General features: G+C 41.6%; 1 protein-coding gene across 4 annotated transcripts in view; it reads right to left on the reverse strand.

Annotated features, from left to right (window-relative positions):
• Positions 1-887: 887 nt before the first annotated feature.
• Positions 888-20,889, reverse strand: part of PARP9 (poly(ADP-ribose) polymerase family member 9) — a 32,752-nt gene continuing 12,750 nt past the window's right edge. For all 4 annotated transcript variants that reach the window (XM_024769199.1, XM_024769196.1, XM_024769197.1 and 1 more), the window contains exons 6-11: positions 20,155-20,355; positions 17,075-17,138; positions 13,961-14,326; positions 10,062-10,198; positions 9,272-9,446; positions 888-1,672 (exon numbers count right to left, since the gene is read on the reverse strand). In XM_024769199.1, the coding sequence (XP_024624967.1) occupies positions 1,302-1,672; positions 9,272-9,446; positions 10,062-10,198; positions 13,961-14,326; positions 17,075-17,138; positions 20,155-20,355 (1,314 nt within the window). In that variant the 3' untranslated portion in view covers positions 888-1,301. The remainder of the gene's footprint in view (positions 1,673-9,271; positions 9,447-10,061; positions 10,199-13,960; positions 14,327-17,074; positions 17,139-20,154; positions 20,356-20,889) is intronic.

Consider the following 20,889-nt stretch of genomic DNA (forward strand, 5'->3'; position numbering starts at 1 on the left):
CAGGTACCTAGTGGGTGGCTTAGAAGTGAGGTGCGCAGGTTCCAAATGGACACATTCTCTTGACCTTGTGCATTCCTCACCTTGTGGAGATGGGCATGGCCAGAGGAAGGTTGAGAGTGAGACCCTCTCAAACCAGAAGTCCAGGGCGGGACTCCTCTTGCCCATATTCAAGGGCAGTAACATATGAGACAATAAACATGCTTCTTTTAAGATGAAGAATGCTGGCTAAGGTAAGATGAGGAGGAGGAAGTATTCTAGACAAGAGGTTGAGGATGTGAAGGTCAGGGAAGTTTGGAAGTATAGAGAGATATTGATTTCAGAATAGGAAAGAGATGCATGCTGAGATTAGCTGGCCACTACATTGCAGAAATCTGAAGTCAAATATGGCCACAGTCACAGTAGATTCAGCCTTTTTAAGAGCTCTCTGCACAGAATACTCTTCCAACTGTGTTCCCAATGTGCTGCGTTCCTAATTCGCCTATCTTAAAAATTCTTCAGGTCTCAACTTGAATTTCACTTTTTTTTAAAGGACTTCCTCCCAACCCCAGATTAATTTATCCTTCTCCTCCTTAAATTTTTCCAAAGAATCTGTAATTCCTCTTTTGTTATACCGAGTCACACTTGTTAAGTTGTCCATAGCTGCCTTTCTGATTATTTCGGCTGAAAGCTTTAGGAAGACATTTGTCTTGTCCAGCATCGTAGCCCCAGCACCGAGAAAGTGACTGAAATACATACATCTGGTGACCAAGATATATTTGGTGAATTAATAATTTAGCCTCATGGTGCCTGAGTGGCATTACTTGAAATAGCTGAATCCAAAAGGGGTAGCAGTAGAATATTGGCCGTCTGGTGTCCTTCCACTGCAAATAAGTTCATTTAACACATAATTTTCAGAGCCAGTTACTTTGACAAAGGTGATTTATTTTGATATATAAAGCACTTTATAAGATTCTCTGGAAAATCTAAAATCATCTTGCCGTCTTAATATGTTACACTATCATCATTTTACAAAATAAAAGGATTGGATTATATACTGGAAAATCTCTTCATTACATGTAAAACATTTTTGCTATTGCCTATGGTAAAGAAGATAAAAGGACAACTTGAAGGAGAGGGAGAGGTCCTAAGAGTGTTTTAGTTGTTATCTACCCACCCCAACCCCAAGAGAGGAAGACAAAGATGAAGGCACTAAGATGATAGTTTATTTGACATATTCAAACCACTCTTTGAGTCACTGATGGTCATTATTTGGTTAGTTCCTCCAAAGGAAGGTCATACCTGTTGTTAAAATGATGTGGAGGTTAATCAACAGAGCTGCCACTTGAGAGTTTCCTCCAAGGCTGCTGTGGAGACAGCACCATTTGTCCTGAGTAATCCTGTACCTGATTTTGGATGCAAGTCCACAAATACTGGGGCACAGCCTGTGTGTCACTAAAAATGACAAAGGTTTCAGGGCTGGAAACATTGTCAACCACACTGTCATGGCAATCTACGGCTCCAGGATGCAATGGTGGGGGAACAATATTTAACTGATGACCCTTGCAGAAGGAGCCTGTGAGTACTTCAGCCTCAAACACATAGATCAGCTTATCTGTGGCAGATGTTTTCTTGATCTGGTGTGCTATGTTTTTGAGGTTCTTGGTGAAGTATATTCCAGCTCCATATTTTGGGTCTGATAAGAGAAAAAAAATTAAAGATTATTATGATCTGACAAATCACATTGCCTATTTGGGTACTAAAATGTATTCACTCCTTAGTCCTCCAAATAATTACCACTTCCTGCTCTCAAGTCCCTGTGTCTGTAGCAAAGACACCCAAAGTTGTTCACTTGGGGCAAATTAACACTAATATCACGAAAATAATGATAGCTTACATCTTAATATACCATTAGAGTTTGTAGAGGAGTCTATGATTTACAAAGCATTTTTACATTGATTATCTTCAATTAATACGTGATTTGGGTAGGATCTCCATATAGCATGAAAAATCTGAGGTTCAGTGAGAGTATGACTTAAGTCAACTTACCAGCCGAGCAGCTAATAAAGACAGCATAATGTAGGGAAGGTTCTGTTTCTATTAGAACATGGCCTGACATCTACAAGCTACAAATAAGGATATGTCTAGAACTCTTTAGAGCTAGTGAAAAAAGCATGTAAGAAAGGCAAAGTGTCTTCCAAATTCATGGACAGCATTACACGAAAAATATGTCAAAATAAGGGGAATGCTGAGCATATGAAGTAACATTAGTGTGCATGCTACATTGTTCAGGAGGAGACACTCTGGATTCTGGGGACACAGACATCTGGTTACTAGAGGGATATTCTCTACTGTGGGGCAGGGATAGGTGTGGTAATACCAACCTCAAATAGGAGGCAAAGATGAGACTTGGTTCCTCATCTACTGGCGCTTAGTCTAGGGATTTTTCCCTGTTCCAAAAGCTAATCCAAATAGATGAATCTCTAACTGAGGGATGTCAGTATTGACCAGACAGATGGAAGGAGCATTTGGAGGGTTCTAGCAGCTTCCCTGGTGTCCCTGAAATCACTCCATATAATCATTCACTGCCCCATTAGTTCTGGCCCTTGAGACACACCCCAGTGAGGAACAGAAACCTCTCTAGATCTGAGGCTTGAAGTCACTTTACTGGGTATGAGCAAGTGTCCTGGGCCTGGACACAATGCGGGGCGCTAAAGCCCTGCCCGTCTGTTAGAGAGCATGGCTGAATGTTAGAGAAAGAAAAGGTGTGTCCAGCTCCCTGAACCTCAGCCACAGTTGGAGGCTGACCCCGTCACATCCCAACCCTTCAGCCTGACTTCAGACCAAGCCCTGAGGCAGTTACTGAATGAACCCTGTCACAGAAAGACTCCTAAGGCTGGACTGAGCCTAGAACAGTCTGGGCTCTGGTCCATGTTCTCCCCTCCCTACACCCCAGCCCACAGTGGCCTGTAACCTGGGAACTCTGCATCCATACACATAGACAGGTCCTGGTTTGGGGGTGGCATCAGTGGGGCCATGGACACTGAGAATGGCTATCAGGCTTGGGGCCAGTCCCAGAGCAGGTCAGTGGGGTGCAGGGAACCACTGAGAAGCAGCATGAAGGCTGAGGCCAAAAAAAAAAGGCAGTGATCACCCAGAGCATGAGCCTGGCAAAATAGCCCACAGAGAATTTCTACATGCTTTTGATCTAGGTCTGTGCTCACCAGGAAGTTTTCCATTCATCAGGCATCCTTAATACTGTGATACAAGGAGGATGTGCCCTATTCCAACCACTGGAAATGAATATTCTCCACACTGATATATATGCTTGTCATCTGTCTTCTCTTCTCTGGAATATTAAGAACTCTCAGGAAGCTGAGGACCAAACTCTGGTCCTCAAGGTAATAATCCCTGCTTAATGCCCTTTCTACCCCTACTTAGAGGGGGAAAAAACTGAAAACTTCTTTGAAGCCATATTCTCTCTCCCTCCTTCCCTTCCATTCTTCCCTCTCTCTTTCTTTACATTTACTTGGGACATAACCAAACACTGTTTCAGGTTCTAGAGCAGCACTGAACAATAGAAGTGTAATGGAGGGCTTCCCTGGTGGCGCAGTGGTTGAGAGTCTGCCTGCCGATGCAGGGGACATGGGTTCGTGACCCGGTCTGGGAAGATCCCACATGCCGTGGAGTGGCTGGGCCCGTGAGCCACGGCCGCTGAGCCTGCGCGTCCGGAGCCTGTGCTCCGCAAGGGGAGAGGCCACAACAGTGAGAGGCCCACGTACCACAAAAAAAAAAAAAAAAAGAAATGTAATGGAAGCCACATATGTAATTTTAAATTTTCTAGTCACTGCATTAAAAAAGGTAAAATTAATAGTATATTTTTTAACCTATTATATCTAAAATGTTATCATTTCAACATGTAATCAACATAAAAATTACTGAGATATTTTACATTCTTTTCTTTGGCAGTGGTCTTTAAAATCCAGTATGTATTTTTTGACACTTACAGAACATCTCAATTCAGATTAACCACATTTTAAGTGCTCAATATCCACATGTGGCCAGTGGCTACCATGATGGACTTGAGCTTCAAAAGTGGCTAAGACATGTTCACAAAGAGAACTCCCCACATGTAAACAGATAAAATACAGTACAATTTTATGTGGCAAGAAAATATTTTGAGATAAAATTCAAAGATTTCTTTTTTGGGGGTTTCTTCTTGCTCCTTGTTCCTCTACCCATTGAGTTCTTGCTACTTATCACCTCAGAGGCAAAAAGAATAAAATTTAGAACAAATTCAATTGAATATACATATATATGATACATACATGTATGTATACATAAATGACAAAATTATTTTTAATCAAGCAGAGAATATAGTCATAAAAGTCTGGCTTTCAGAGTTAGGTTTTCTGAGAGAGAAAAAGGAGGTTTTTTTGAACCAAAAGGCCAAAAGCCTGAAGAATTTAGAGCATGGAGTTTATACCATATATGAGAGAGGAAAGAATACAAGATATTCTAAAGCAGTTTTCTTACTTCAAGATAAAAGTTTTGGGCTTCCCTGGTGGCGCAGTGGTTAAGAATCCGCCTGCCAATGCAGGGGACACAGGTTCGAGCCCTGGTCCAGGACGATCCCACATGCTGTGGAGCAAATAAGACTGTGCACCACAACTACTGAGTCTGTGCTCCAGAGCCCGCGAGCCACAACTACTGAGCCCACGTGCCTCAACTACTGAAGCCCGCACGCCTAGAGCCCGTGCTCCGCAACAAGAGAAGCCACCGCAATGAGAAGCCTGCGCGCCACAACAAAGAGTAGCCCCTGCTTGCTGCAACTAGAGAAAGCCTGCAAGCAGCAACAAAGACCCAACTCAGCCAAGACTAAATAAATAAATAAGTTAATTTAAAAAAGAAAGATAAAAGTTTTTCCTTCTACCTGGTAGTAAGAGAAGAATCAGAGAGGACATGACTAGAACTCTTGGGGACTCTGAGAACTTGCTCACTTTACTGCCTCACTCCCTTGAAAGAGCCCTGGGAGCCAAGATGGAGCAGAATAATAGAAATCTCAGAGAAACTGGGGGGACTTCCACAGCAGAAGGGACCATTGCCTGACCCCGCTGAGTGCAGCCCCTCACCCAGCCTGGCACTTGAGTGGAAAGTAGCAATGGCTGGGAAGATGTCCAGAACAGGTGAGGACAGCCCCCCGCAAGAGCCCGCATTTCAGCTTGGAGGATGAGCACACTCAAAAGTTTCCTGTGCTGCAGGAGGCCCACAGACCTGGCCGGGAAACGATTTCCCCCGGCATGAAAGACAGAGCAGCCTGTGTAGACACTACTTAAGAGCAAAGGGCATTGGAAATTTAAGTCTGGGAAGGTGCTAATGACCAAAGCCAAGGGTGGCTTACCTACCAGAGGACACTGGGGGCAGAGGACAGATGGGGGGCCATAAGCTAGACCACCCTCCCCACAATGCCTGCCCACCATCTAGAGCAATCTCAAGGATATTAGGAGAAGAAAGGGCAAAGCCTTGCAGGAACTGAGTTTAAACACCAAATGGGGACTTCCCTGGTGGTCCAGCAGCTAAGACTCCGTGCTCCCAATGCAGGGGGCCTGGGTTCAATCCCTGGTCAGGGAACTAGATCCCACATGCCACAAGAGTTCGCATGCTGCAACTAAAAGATCCCACATGTCGCAACTAAGACCTGATGCAGCTAAATAAATAAATATTTTTTAAAAAACAGCCCAAATGGACTAAGAAAACTCTGAAAATGACTGAGTTCATCCTGAACTGTCAGGATGGAGTTTTCCATATCTGTGGACATGGGCGCATGAAAGCTAAAGTTCAGTTACAGAACCCTAAAGAAAACAAGTCCCACACCTGAGATGTGTGGGACTGTAAAGTTTTGTACTTGTTAGATTTACAGATGTAACAAAGCAATGAAGTACAGGAGCACACAGGGAAGCAACTTGCTGGGCCTGCAGGAGCTGCAGAAGGTGTCAAACAGGAGATGCCATTTGAACTATATCTTGAAGAAGGAAGAGGAGTTCGCAGGACTAGAAAGGGTGAGGACAGAAGCCATTCCACATGGAAAGGCACAGAGGCATGAAAGCATACAGCACGTATTTAGAAAGCTCTAAGAAGTTCACAGCTAGTGTGTTGAGGAATATAGTAAGCGATAAGCTGGTGAAATAACATGGGTCCAAGGCCTTAAATGCTCTGCTAAGGAGTTTGGGTTTTTTACCTTGTAGGCAACTAAAAATGTAGATGTTAAACAGGCGTGTAATTTTTTAGCATGCTAATTCTGGTAGCAGAGTAAAGGACAGGTCAGATGGTTTTGAGGCAAGGAAAAGACCAGGTAATGGTCTAGGCTTAGGGGAAGATGAACTAAAGCAGTAGGAACAGAGAGGTAAGTCTGGACTGAGAATTTTATTGAGAATCACTAGAACTGCATGACTGCCTCAATATGAGAGCGAGAGAAAGGAAGGAATGGAGGATGATAAAGTTTCCAGCCTAGGAGACCTGGTAGATGGATGGGGGTATTAGCCAGTTTAGGGAGTATGGGGGGTGGGGTGGGGGGAGCCCCTTTCTTAAGGAAAAGTATGGCCAAGAAAAGCATTCAGTTTGCGGTGGCTATGGGACATCTAGGTAGAGGTGTCCAAAAGACAGAAATATGGGCCTGCGGGTCCGGAGAAACGTAGGGGGTTAGAGTTACAAATTTGCAAGTCATCACCATAGAGGTAGGAGTTGAAGTCATGGGAATAGGTGTAATCACGCAGGGGGACATTGTAGAGGAAAAAGAGCAAAGGTTCCTTCAGAACTCCAGAAAATACCAATATTTAAAAAAAGGACAACAGATGGACTCACTAGATTTAAATTATAAGGGCAGGAACTCTATTTTGTTTCACCGTTGTATCCCTCCCACATAGCACAGGGCCTGACGCTTAGAATGGTTTTCAATAAATACTTATGGAATGAATGAATGAATCCAATAAAGAAACTGCAAGCATGCAGGAACATTCATCCAAGTCTTACAAGCAAGAGATGCATTCAGAATAGAACTGGCTAGAATGCAAGAAAGATAGAAAAAAATAAATAAAGCTTTGTTAATAGAAGCCCCCTCTACCAACACATGGCATCTAAGTTTACTGAGAGTCCCATAATTTGGAACCATGCAGGTGTGAAAAAGCCAGGAGCCTTTACACTCCAAATGAAAACTAGGTTAAAAAAAATGAGTTGCTCAGTGGTGACAAAACTGATGTCTCCAGGGTTTCTCAGGCACGTTCAGTTAAACGTTCTCACCAGACACATTGGCACAGGTCACATTATGAGTATTATCTCCCCACTGAGTCTGAATTGCCTGAATTCCCTCAAGGCAGTAGCTGTTGAGCTAATGGCTAGGGAAGTGGGCAGAGCACAGAGGCCAGTAGGTAAAAGACCAGAATCTTGAGGCTTAAAGACTAGATGGAGACAAGATATTTGGCTGGGTTAAAACGACACAAACTTGACCAGAAACAAACAGGCCTCATGCTGCTTAGTTTTTAAAGGAATCGTATGGCTGAAAAAAACTACAAGTCCAGCTATCAGTAGCCTGGGAGCATTCTAGATCCCTAGGGCAATCCATAGACCCCTGGTAGGCAGTTCACCTAGAAATGACCAAGGGCGGCAATACGTAAGGAAGATTTTTCCCAGAGTGCAAAACAAATGTCTTACTCCACTCCCAGAATAGAATACTATACCGGTCCAGCAGCACGTGGTTAGTGGTGTAGACCAGTGACTTGTGTGTTTTCCTTTCTCCCCTTTCGAACTGGGAGTTTTTATTGCGGTTTTCCTGCTCCCTCTCATATCGTTGTGTAATGAATGTATTAGGAAAATTACCTTGCCTTTAAGCTTTAAGAAAGTACTGTCTGGACTTGAGGCTGATAATAAGCTAAGATGAGACTTTGTGACAGTCTTCCTTGGGAGGATGGTGTGTGTCTTAGCTACTTGGGGAAGAAATATGTGCACAGATGTTGGGTAGGCAATTAGCAGTGTCTACCACAGAACTGAAAAGAGGGCACTCGCTGGATTTGAAAAATATGAGGATTGTGATGTTCTTAGAGTAGTTTAAGTCAAAATAGGAGGGGCAGGGGTGGAGTGCAGAGATGCCAGCTACAATGGGTTTAGGAGCAAATGGAAGTCGTGAATTTTTAAGATTTTGCCAGTGAAAGGATCATACTGATCATCACTTCCCTGGTTACACTCCAAGACTTCTTGGTGGGGATTCATTTATCAATTTTTACCCCCAGGTGAAAAATTGTTCAGGTCCAATTTTTACCCTGGGTATTGCTTATGTTTTCTCTGGGGCAAAGAGATCATTTCCAGAGCCTTTGCTTTCCAGAAATCAAGCCTTGGAGTAGGCTCTGCAGGAAGGATCATGCTATGTATTTGAAAGGTAAAGATCAAAAGCGACATATTTAATGGACCAGGCAAAATCAAGCTGCCTCGCTAGTATCCTCCATGATGATTACTAAACTTCTTAGCTTCTTATGGAGAGATTTAAAAGAGAAAATATCGCAGTAAAGTATGAAATATTTTTGTACAACTGAGACATAGAAGCTACTACACGTAGAACCCCCATAACTAAGGTTATGCCTAATTCATTCACTGGCAGCTACTGGAAATGAAGAGCATGGAAGAGAAAAGACCAGGGCTTCCCTGGTGGCGCAGTGGTTGAGAGTCCGCCTGCCGATGCAGGGGATGTGGGTTCGTGCCCCGGTCCGGGAAGATCCCACATGCCGCGGAGCGGCTGGGCCCTTGAGCCATGGCCGCTGAGCCTGCGCGTCCGGAGCCTGTGCTCCGCAACGGGAGAAGCCACAACAGTGAGAGGCCCGTGTACCACAAAAAAAAAAAAAAAAAAAAAAAAGAGAAAGGACCAACTTTATTATATTCAGGAAAATGCTCTTTTAATTAAGGGAGGAAGATTGTTTGGTAGCGTTGATAATAATTTCGTTGAGATAAGAAAAAAAAAAAAGCTCCAGGGTGCTCTCTGCAGATAGGACACAAACACAGAAAGGGGAAAAACAGTGTGAACTGTAGCTCTTACTGCAAACAATTTCATCAACATAAAAGCCACCAGCCACAGTATATGTGAAGGAAAAATTTTAAATATGACCCTTTCCAAATAACTTTACCACTAAATCCCAGTTGTAAATGACCCCCTTACCAAAGCAACAAATGCTGTTAGTGGTGAGTCATCTGCTGATGTCTGCTCACCAATTCCTGCATAGAGTAACCCCGATTATGAGGGACTGACACCTACCGCAGGGCACGGAGTACATTCTGTGAAAGCCGACTCTGCATACCATTTTGCAGAACTGGTGTGGGACTTGCTGAAACAACCTGTGGCTCACAGGTTTCCCATGGGTTCTCTCTTCCATCATTTTCTTCCTTCTTTGGAAGGCAGCCATGAGAAGTGCATTGTCTACCTTCTCCACCTACAGCCCAAGGAAATGAAAAACTGAAAAAGAAACTGGAGAACTGCTACTTAAATTGCGTGCTACTCTGCTTCAAAAATAAAGGCACTTATGTGCATATTACTTTGCATGTGATTTGCTTTTCATATAAAGTTGCTAAGAGTCTCTCCTGGCCCCAACCCTCTCCTATTTTGACTTCTATCTCTTCAAAATTCCCTGTCCCTACTTCGATAAAAATTCCCTGAGCAATCACTATGTGATTGCTGGTAATGAAATGGTCAACTGCAGACACAGTCTTTGCCCTGTTAAAGCTCATAGTTTAGTGAGAGCTAAAAATAGGTAAATAATTATAAGCGTGATAAATGCTATTGCGTTTCTTTTATTTTGCTTCAAGACAGGCAGATAGCTTATCTCTGAGTCTTGGGTCTATGCTTCTGTACATCCTGACATCATTTCTACCACTTGATTCCAATTATATCTCTCATACCTGCCCATCCCTGCCCTCCTTTCAGACTAATTCCTAGGATTCCAGGTCATTGAGCAGCTAGCTTAGAGACATTAGCAGGGGAGTTCTTCTTTTGGCTGTAGAACCAAGTGACAGCAGATAAGTCAAATTCCTCCCTTAATTAAGTATACCTTTATAACCCACAAACCACAGTGTTCAAACTGTTTCTTTTGATCCTGAATTTCTCGAGTTGAAAGCTTCAGGCATTTCAAAAATGTATTTTCCTTCATTGGATTCTGGTTTTCTGGTTGCTGATCAATCTGCTGCCCTGAAAATGAGTAACATAAAACTTTGTCTCAGTGCTCGTGAGAGGGAAAGGTTTGTAAGGAAATTAAATGAGGGAATTCCCTGGCTGTCCAGTGGTTAGGACTCAGTGCTTTCACTGCCGGGGCCTGGGTTCGATCCCTGGTCGCGAAACTAAGATCCTGCAAGCCGTGCCCCATGGCCAAATAAGTAAATAAATAAATAAACAGAAATTAAATGAAACAAATTATAAAAATTTGGAGGAATATATAAGCAGTTTAACTTGTATGCCTCATATGTTTAGGACATGCAAGGACAGCTATAATACCATGAGAAGTCATAGGATAAAATAGGGGGTTAATAAATTTGTCCTCAGGACTTCCTTGGTGGTCCAGTGGTTAAGACTCCACACTTCCACTGCAGGGGGCTCAGGTTTGATCCCTGGTCCAGGAAGTTCCAGATGCCGCGGGGTGCGGGCAAATAAATAAATAAATAAATAAATAAATAAATAAATAAAATAATCGAGCTCAAGAAAAAACGTTACATCCCATGGGAGGCAGAATCTCCCACAGAATAAATAAATAAATAAATAAATAAATAAATAAATAAATTTGTCCTCAGATGATTTGGATTATGAAGCTGAGGGGATAAAAGAAAAAAGAGCATTAATATATACTCCCCCCATCAATGCTGTAATGATGATATATAGTTGTATTGCTAATAGGAAATGTTTGTATTTCTAGCCAGGATGCCAATCAACAAAAAACATAAGCATAAGAAAATGTTAAGGGGTGATGGAAAACGGTATGACATTTATGTAATACCTCAAAGTTTTCGAAACAGTTTTGTATCTCTACCTCATTTGGGTATTACAAACCACCACTGAAATAATTAACACAGTTTTACAAATAGGGAAATTGAAACTCAGAGAAGTTAAGTGACTTGCTCAATATCACAAAGCTAATAAGTACAGATCCAAGATTATAAACCTGGCTTTCACCAGTGCTTTCTGTAAGGGGCAAGGTAGAATATTTAGTATATATGTTATTCATAGGCCACCCAACGAAGAAGAACAAAATTTGGAGATTAATAGTTTGTGGTGTCATGTCTTTCCTCCCTTCCTTCCTTTTCGCTCTTTTCCTTCCTTAACTTCTTTCCTATTTTACATTCAAGGGACAACCTTTTATTGCCCAAAGGAGCTCCTTACTGGACTAAATACACAGATGGACATAAGAAAACACCAAAAAAGGCTTCTTTTCTTTCAGTTTACTTTCCATTTGACTTAAGACCAAGTATACTAAAATGACCTAATCCCTAGCACATTATCTAATTGAGTGGGCTCAATTTAACCACAAAAAGCAGATGATAAATTCAGAGAAACTTATAGAGGGCCAAGTTGTAAATCCAGAAAGCAGGAAAGCGGGAGGAACATAACTGCATAGCAGAGGAACACCAAAGCCAAGACATTTCAAAGAGATTGTAAATTAAATCTGGAGAGCAATAGCTCACATTTATAAAGTATAGTATAAGAGTTCAGTTCTCTTGAGTTCAGCAAACATTTACTGAGCTCCTATTACATGCCAGGCACTAAGCTGGGCACCGGAAACTCAAAGATCCACGAAGTCCTGCCATCAGAAACACTCACCAGGAAGGATTAGAAGAGAACCATAAAAGAGGAGCACATGCCTATCTTCTATTATTTAAAACATACTGTTCTGGTGGATAGCTGATGCTCCCTGTAGTAATAACTCATTTCAAAATTACCCATTTTGGGTTTGCCCAGTGGCGCAGTGGTTGAGAGTCTGCCTGCCGATGCTGGGGACACGGGTTCCTGCCCTGGTCCGGGAGGATCCCGCATACCGCGGAGCGACTGGGCCCATGGGCCATGGTCGCTGAGCCTGCGCGTCCGGAGCCTGTGCTCCGCAACGGGAGAGGCCACAACAGTGAGAGGCCTGCGTACCGCAAAAAAAAAAAAAATTATTCATTTTGTTAATGTAGATCTTAACCTGATTAAGAGGGGGTGAGTCTCTATGAACCTCTGAAACGCTGCTGTAGAATAATATGCTTAGTCATCAACTGCCAAAAAATGCCACCTTGCAGCAGAGCAAGGGACTTAACGTGACTAAATTGCCAACAGCTAGGAGAATGGGCCAACTTTACGAAGGCAGTTAAAGTAATGCCACAAGCATTACAGGACATCAGTGTTATTTTCTACCTTGTTCTCTTGAGAAGTGTCAATGTCAGTTTAAAGACCCCCATTCACTATGTTTTAAGAGCTAAGTAGAAATCATAATCTTGGGTCTCATTCTTGAGTATTATTTTTGTCCATGTTTTTTGACATTGGGTTTTCTGTGGACTATGGATACAACATTTATTGCAAACTCCCACTCACTTCGACCATATCCGCCTGAACTATTTTTACAAACACATGGTGAAAATAAGACGTTCCCTGAAGTTTTACATCTGAATTTTTGCACTAAAGTCACTCTCCATGTTACAACCAGTGATCTTTCTAAAATACAAGTCTGACCTTGTCTTTGCTTAAAATCATTCAAGGCTCTCCATTTGTTTCAAGAAAAACTCTGAATACTTTCATGTGATTTATGAAGTCTTGCATAACCTAGGCCCAGCTATGGTCTGATTTCTTGAAAGTTTCTTTCTTTGCCTTACTAACTCCTACCTATTCTTCACTTCTCCATTTGTGACACATCCCCTGAGAAGCTTTCCCCTTACCTCCCAAGTCTGGGTTAGGTGCCTCACCTAGTTGTTTCCAGAGCACTTTCACCTTCCTGTTCATAACTAACCTGCTTACCTCTCAGTTTCCCCAGTTAGATTTTTTTTTTTTTTTTTGCGGTATGCGGGCCTCTCACTGTTGTGGCCTCTCCCGTTGCGGAGCACAGCCTCCGGACGCGCAGGCTCAGCGGCCATGGCTCAAGGGCCCAGCCCCTCCGCAGCATGTGGGATCTTCCCGGACTGGGGCACGAACCCACGTCCCCTGCATCGGCAGGCGGACTCTCAACCACTGCGCCACCAGGGAAGCCCCCCAGTTAGATTTTGAGTGGGAACAATGTTCATCTTATCACTGTATCCCAAGCACCTAGCACAATGCTTCACATAACACGGATGCAATACACATTAGTTGAATAAATGAAGGAATAAGCCTCTATTTCCCAAGACAGTATTTTCAATGGTATGATCTCCCAATTAGCTCTAGGGCTAAGTTAAAAGGATCTCTCCAGACCCAAATTCCCATAGTCATCCCGATGGATTTTGCCCCATTGAATGAGTGATACTTGAGTGGACCTCACAGTACCAATGAAATTTACTCTGGTGGGAAGGCTCAAAGTAATTTTAGGGCTCCTAACGCTGTCAGCAATAAATAATTGCAATAAAACTCAATTAAAGAAATGAATTAAGTAAGTGGAATGTGTCTGCATTTGAATGCTCCATCTGCAGAATTAGGGATGTACTTTTTTTCCCTAGAGCCTGGTCTTGGGTTATCCTGGTCATAATTGCCTCTTAGGCAATCCATGTCATCATCAGTAAACCCAATCGTGTGTGTGTGTGTGTGTGTGTGTGTGTGTGTGTGTGTGTGTGTTCATTTACTAATAATTAACCCTGCTGGTAGAAAGAGCCAAAAAACGGTTATAAAAGTTATGGCCTAACAGACCCAGCATGGTTTGCTCTCTCTCCTCTTCCATTCTATCTCTCACTCACTTACACACATGCACGCTCACGCCCAAAAGTTGGAAGGGCTGACTTTCCAACTTAATTGAAAGTTACTCACCTGACAAGCTCCAAAGGATGCGCTCCTTTTTTCTTGCTATTTCCTCTTGAACTTCACACAGCATAAGTTCAATGTTCATAACTGCCTTAAAGAGGTCAGCCTGGGCTCCTTTAATCTCTAAATGTGCTTTTCCCGGGCTGATAATCTCTGAGATAGAAACCCGTGAGGTTTTCTGAAGCTCAGACAAATAGCCATGTTCCTTTTTCCCGAGGTAGAGGATATGCATATCCTCAATGATGTGGTAGTCCTGGAGGGTCAGTATCCTCTGGATCCATGCTTGGGCCTCATCTATCTTTTCCTGATTGGATCCCACCAGATTGAGGACAGGAAATCTATTTTCTCTCTTCTCTCCGGTCCCCTGGGGGACTGAAAACACTATCATAAGCAACCACAGAAGGCAGGTGGGTTTTAAACCAGTACAGAACAAAACACCATAGCCACTGTTTGCCCTGGGCATCCTTAGTAGTAGCAGCCTCAATTAAGTACCTATCTCTGAGAGCTTTGCTGGGCACAAAGAAAATCTAAATGGATATATAAGTGTCTCCTTGGGGACACAGAGTTTAGCTTATCATGTCTTGCCCCTGCTGTGTTGCATCTGTCAATTTACAGAGGAGTTCACCTTGTAATCTCATCCTGGATGCTAACCAACTATTATTTCTTGCTGAATGGGATTTTCCGTAAACTCTTGTTACCACCAGGTTTAAAATCAAATATCTCTGAAAGCCATAGATAAAGCCAATTTTTGAAAAATTGGAAATTATCATAGTATAATGAAACAAAGAAATACCCATAATTCCACTACCTGGGATTCCTTTTTATATCTTATCTGTATATGACAGGACATCTTGCACCTCCACAACCAACATTTGGAGGTCAGTGCTGCTAAACAATGGAATATTATAGCAATGAAAAGGAGTAAACTTTAACTATACGGATAAATCTCAGAAACATATTTTGAGGGGAAAAAGTAAGTTGAACACTTAATATTTCTAGGATTATTCTAAGTGCTTTACATGTATTATTTTATTCAATTCTCACAATCCTATGAAATACGTACTATTAGTAGGACCCATATTACAAATGAGGAAACTGATTCAGATAGTTACTAAGTGACATGCCCATAGTTATAGGACTTGTAAGTGGTGGCCAGGGAGCTGGTAGGTGTGTGGGCAACCTGACTCCAGTGCTCATACAATTCTGCTTCCCAGTGAGTGATCTCAGGACAGTAGTGGTCATTAGCATCTTTTCCCCTGATATAGCAGTTGGGTGGTACCAGGAGCTATGAAAAAGTACCAGGACATACCTAAAAGTAGGAGAGGGAGAATGGCCTCCCTCTGGTAACAATAAAAGCCAAAGTTTTAGACAACAGTAAGAGGTGACAGAGATTCTTATATTGATGACATACTTTTTAAAAAAACACTTGTTCTGCCTGGGAGCTTATATTATTTTTAGGAGAAAATAAAAACAATGCATGGTGATATTTCATTTATCCATCATTATTAGGAAAGAAGAGTTGTTCTTCTAGGTAACTAAATTATTGAAATCACTCAAGGAGTCTCTTCTAGCATCAAAACATAATTCACTTTAACTATTTATTAGTTAAATACTTATAATAGAAACATACTTCCCTGCCATCCTAGTTTAACTTTTCCTTAATAATCTGAGATCATCATCATTAATCATTATTAATGTCTGTTACTGTCCTGTACTATAATTCCTTTATCGATGTCCTCAAAAATTACTGAAGTAAATGGCAACGCCTGGCCCCATTTTTCAGATTAATGATATAGGGACATTTGTATGTTCCTCTTGCATATTACCCTCTCCTAAAACTCCTCTTATCTAACTTCCCTAGAGTCACTGTGGTTTCCCAAACATGCAGTGCATTTGTTTGCTTCTGTGAGTTTTCTTCACTTTGGGTGCCCTACCCCCACCAACTCTGGCCATTGAAAATCTTGCCATCCTCAAAGCCCAACTTAGAACCATCTTGTCCATGAAGTCATTCTTGCTCCCTTCCAGTCAAAGGGCATCTCTCCCTCTTCTAGGCCACCTTGGGAGTCTGTCCATCCTCTCATTCATTATTTATCCCCTGACATTTGTTTAATGCTTCGTAATTTACAGAACATTTTTACATAATCTCCAGTTATCCTCACAACAATCTGTCATTATCACCATTTTACAGATAGATAAATAGGCTCATAAGAGGTACAGTCACAGGCCAGAGCTCTTCAAGTTCCCTCTTCTTCATTTCCAACACTGCTGTACACTGAATGTCCAAAAGTGAACTCTTCTAATAAAGGGTATAAGCAAATCATTTCGACCCTAATAGAAAATATCCTAATAGTTTCTATTGCTGGTTGAATGTCTGGTGTTCTTAACATGTATAGAACACTGTGGATTAAAAGATTATTTCAGAAGTACACATCCTAGTTGTCATGACACAGTTCCATCTCAGTCCACTCAAACTCCTCTACAGGAATGGAGTTATAAGACAAAGTTAATCCTTCTCCAACAACTACCAGGATTGGTTTAGTCCAGTGATCCCCAGACCTGGTTCTGCAGCAAAACTGACCAGGAAGCATTGAAAAATATACATGCTTGGCCCAGACCCAAAGTTCCTGAATCAGAATCTGTAGAGTTGGGCCATACATATTTTTGTTTGTTTGTTTTAAAGTTTCCATCACAATTCCAGTGATTACTCAGGTTTGGGTAGCATTGGTTTAATCCACTTGTTATTATCTGGTATTATTGAGATGTATTTTCTATGATAACTAATAAGTAACCCCATTTAGATGGCACTCCATTCAAATCAGAAAGCGTAACTGGCTTAGTAAGCTTATGAGAAAAATATATAGACATCTATTTGTGAATGAGCTACCCACACTGTGGATTACCTACTTCAACTTAGCTTCTCTCTGTTCATATCATGAAACTAGACTGAGCAAAAATAGAATCATGGTCAGGTATAGAGCACATTGGTATCCAGGCAGGAGCACAATGAAACATGTTTGGCTTATTTATTCATCTTCTCCCCTCCATTAGTTTGGATGATCAAGAATAAAATGAGCCTATGATGGTAGACTCTATTTCTAGATCCGTGAGTTTCTTACTCACCACCAGGGTAATTGTTGAGACCCTGCAGCTTCAACTTATTCTTTTCCATTTCAGTGCTGAAAGCCTACGAGAAGCAAAACAGAGCAGAGAGTCCTAAGTGGGGCTTTTAGCCACTGTCATCAAAATCCCTCTCTCTACCTACACTCACATACTTGACCTCATCCACTCTTTCACCCCCCATTTCCACTGCCACAAATCTAAAGCAGCCTTTAGGAAAGTCCTCAGGAACAGCAAGTGCGGCACTGCACTCTATTAGAACATGTAGGGGAAACAAGTATAGGAAAAATGGAAAAGAAAAAACAAATAAAAGCACCTTAAAATCTGGCATACAAAGAAGGAGAATGTACATCCCAAGGCAGAATATCACTTATTCATTCATTCATTCATTCATAGATATTAATGCCCTGCTAATTGCACATTAGGCACTGAACTAAAGCTGTGGATATGTCACTGAAGAAGACAGAGGAAGATGCTCTTGTAATCAATAAAACAAATTCATTTTAAAAAGTGATACGCACACCATGCTTTGTTTGTAGATTAAATAAATGATCAATTCCTGTAAAGTGCTTATAATTGTACCCAGCATATTATAAATATTCAATATGTTAGCTATTGTTATAATTATTAGTATGTGACAGTCTACACACAAAGATTTATGTATATTGCCAGGTAGATCCTTTAACATAGTATCTATTTGAAAAAACTCATCTCTCCTAGGGTTTGGAACCACCATGCCCAGGGTCTTCCTTGTTTAAAGTTGATGCAATTGGTAGTAATTCTTCATTGAAAAAGACGGTAAATAATGTAGTAAAGACTACATTTTTCATTGCATCTGAACTTTAATAATGAAGTTTCTTAATCTGTTGTACTTTTTCTTCATAAATTATATTTGCAGCTGCTATTTACAGAGCAAAAAAGCCCTCAATCTTACCATGCTTATTTAGTACCTGGAGAGGTCATAACAGGGAGGGACTTCCCTGCCCTCCAAAACAAATGACATAACATTATCTGCTGATACACAGACTAATAACAGCTGACAAACACAACATGGATAAAAATCAGTTCTCTTACAAAGTCACTTAAAAGTCAGTGTGTGTCGCAGGGTTAGAAGTCATTTAGGCAAGGCTTTTGAACTGAATGTGAAAGAAAACTGTAACTTAATCAGTATCAATAACATAGAGGGTGTGGATGACAAGCAGACAAGTCTGCAAGTAGTTTGGAAAAGTAGATCCAAATGACAAGAATTTGGCAGTTTTTCCAGCTCTGTCCACGAATGACTAACACCTCATGTGAGGAATGTGAGAGGAGTGTTCCTAGTAAGGAGTTCCTTTTTCTGAGACGTGATGTCTGGCACAAGGTACATATGCAATACATATTTGTTAAATAACCCAATGAATGACTGTTCATGGCCTTTTACAGATACTCAGTGGCACCCAGGACCCTTATCATCATGAAATACGAGTGAACGCAGTATTTCAGTCAGCTGGGGAGTTATTTACTCATTGTCATCCATGAACTGGAAATTCATGAGTGTGTGAACATAGATATCACTTTATTGTGAGCTCAGTATGGGTTGGTCTTCCTGAGTCAGGTCCACTCTAGATGCCTGAGAAATCCATTTTCTGGAATGTAGGGACCTTGCCAAGGTAATGCCCCCTGTGAAGAACTGTGTAAGTGCCCTCTGATCTTTCTGAACATACACCCCTCATTGAAAGACTTATTTAGGAAGAAAAGATGTGCTTAGCAGAAGACCAGAGGTGTACACATATGTGTACGTGCACGTCATACTTCCACATGGATATAAGGTAGTGTTAACATTGAAAAAAGCCTGAAGGAATGGTCAATGTTCGGGGTATAACATAAATTACTTTGTAAGATAATCTTCTCCTTTGAGTTACAAAACTGAAAGCTGTATTATCTTTCAAGTTATTTTTTCTGTGTTTTTGCTTAGTGGTTCAGAACACAGGCTTTGGGGTCAGACCAACAGACACAGGTTGGTATCTTGGCTCAGCCACTGGATGGGTGTGTACATATTAACCTCTGGTCCCATTTGTAAAATGGAGATGACAATAGTGGCTTCATCATGGGACGGAGGGGAGAATGAAGAGAGACAGCTTCTTCTTGGCACAGTACCTGGCTGATGCAACTCATGGCAACTACTGTTATTATTAGCCCCTGGGGGAGCCCTCAGACTGTGGTTGATCTTTTCCGTATTGTTGAACCGCCATTTACATTTTTGTTTGTATGTTGAAGAGAATGAGAGCCTTCTTTTCTAGTTGTGGTTAATTCCTCTTACAGGGATGTGGTGCTTTATGGACAGTCCAGAGATGTACTCAGGGCACCTATCTGGGCCCAGTAACAGTCCTCTGCTGGGGGCCGGGGGTGGGGCGCGACTGGTGAACTTCATTCGAATGACAGGATGTTTAATTTTGTCAAGAAGGTAAGCTACTTCATTGGGTAATTCACCAATCTTTCAGGTCAGCTGTGGATGAGACAGTGGTGTACTGGAGCTGGCTTACACTGGCTCATGAGACCCCACTGTGAACACCTCTTTCCAATTCCTTCTTCAGTGATGTAACATGGATAGCTTGACATCAGCAATGGAAATCAGTAAACACTACAAACCTCCCTGTGTCTAGTGAGGCAGCAAGAGGAATAAGAAACTTTACACTTGTTCCAGAAAAGAACAAGATAGAACAAGTCTGTTTCCTTGTAGGGAGAGAGAAAATGGCAACCACCCACACGGAGACAGCCTGGGAGGTGGGAAAGAGAAGGGGTAGGAGTAGAGGACCCCATAAAACTAGGAGGTTGCTTACCTTTAAGGAGCAGAGGGAAGAATAAACGCCAACAAAGGACAAGACAGAAACTAGGTAGTGAGGTTAACATGGCTTGTACAATGACATTCTTTACTAGGTCAGAAGTGAGCAATTTATAAAAATTAAATTTCACCAAGTTAGACCATCACCATGCTGTACAGCACTTAACAGGCCCCGTGCCTTACTCTGGAGATACTAAACAGATGTTGTTGAGTGAATGAATGAACAAACGAACTGAAGTACATTTCTAAGACATTAACTTACCTTATATAACTGCTGTTCTTTTGGGAAGATCACAAACTTTACAGTTAATTGTTGCAAATGGTGTCTGGCAAACATTAAAACTTCATTAAACATAATCTCTGCTGCTTCAGAGATTCCAGTCCCAAGGGCAGGAAAGGAAATGGAAGTTATATTTAGCTCAAGGCATTTTCCCAAGCATTTCTTCATTGCAGTTTCCAATGTCTGCAGGAAAAACACAAATTCAACATCAGCCTTGAGTCAAAAATAAGACTTCACTTACCCCTTAATCCTGCCCGTATTTTACAATGCCAGCCTCCACTACTCCTCAGGGCCATGTCCATCCCTCCTCAGAGAACAGGAAAGGTACCACTCCATAGGGGACCCATTATAGCTATAAGGTTAGATGATGAGAAATGAAAGGGCTGAGAAAGTGGTCCATTTTGTGCCATTCAGGACGTCTGAGCATCGTGATTTCCCTCAGTTTATGTAGCCTTCTCCCCAGGTTAGAGAGCCAACCTTCAGTTTATCCCCACTTACCTGCCACTTCTGGGTCAACATAAAGAGCTTTAATAAAAGGAGGTAAAGGTTAAAGTAAGTAAGCAACATTTATTTAATGTCATTAAGATCTGTTACATAATTTATTTTTGGCAGATTTACACTTCCATCAATGTTTCAACATTCAAACTGAAGACTAATGTAGGAAGGCTATCTAATAACCTTCCTACGTTATACTAATATATATTATACTAATTACAT

This window comes from Neophocaena asiaeorientalis, unplaced genomic scaffold, assembly GCF_003031525.2.
Source record: "Neophocaena asiaeorientalis asiaeorientalis breed wild unplaced genomic scaffold, Neophocaena_asiaeorientalis_V1.1 scaffold671, whole genome shotgun sequence".
Lineage (NCBI taxonomy): Eukaryota > Metazoa > Chordata > Mammalia > Artiodactyla > Phocoenidae > Neophocaena > Neophocaena asiaeorientalis.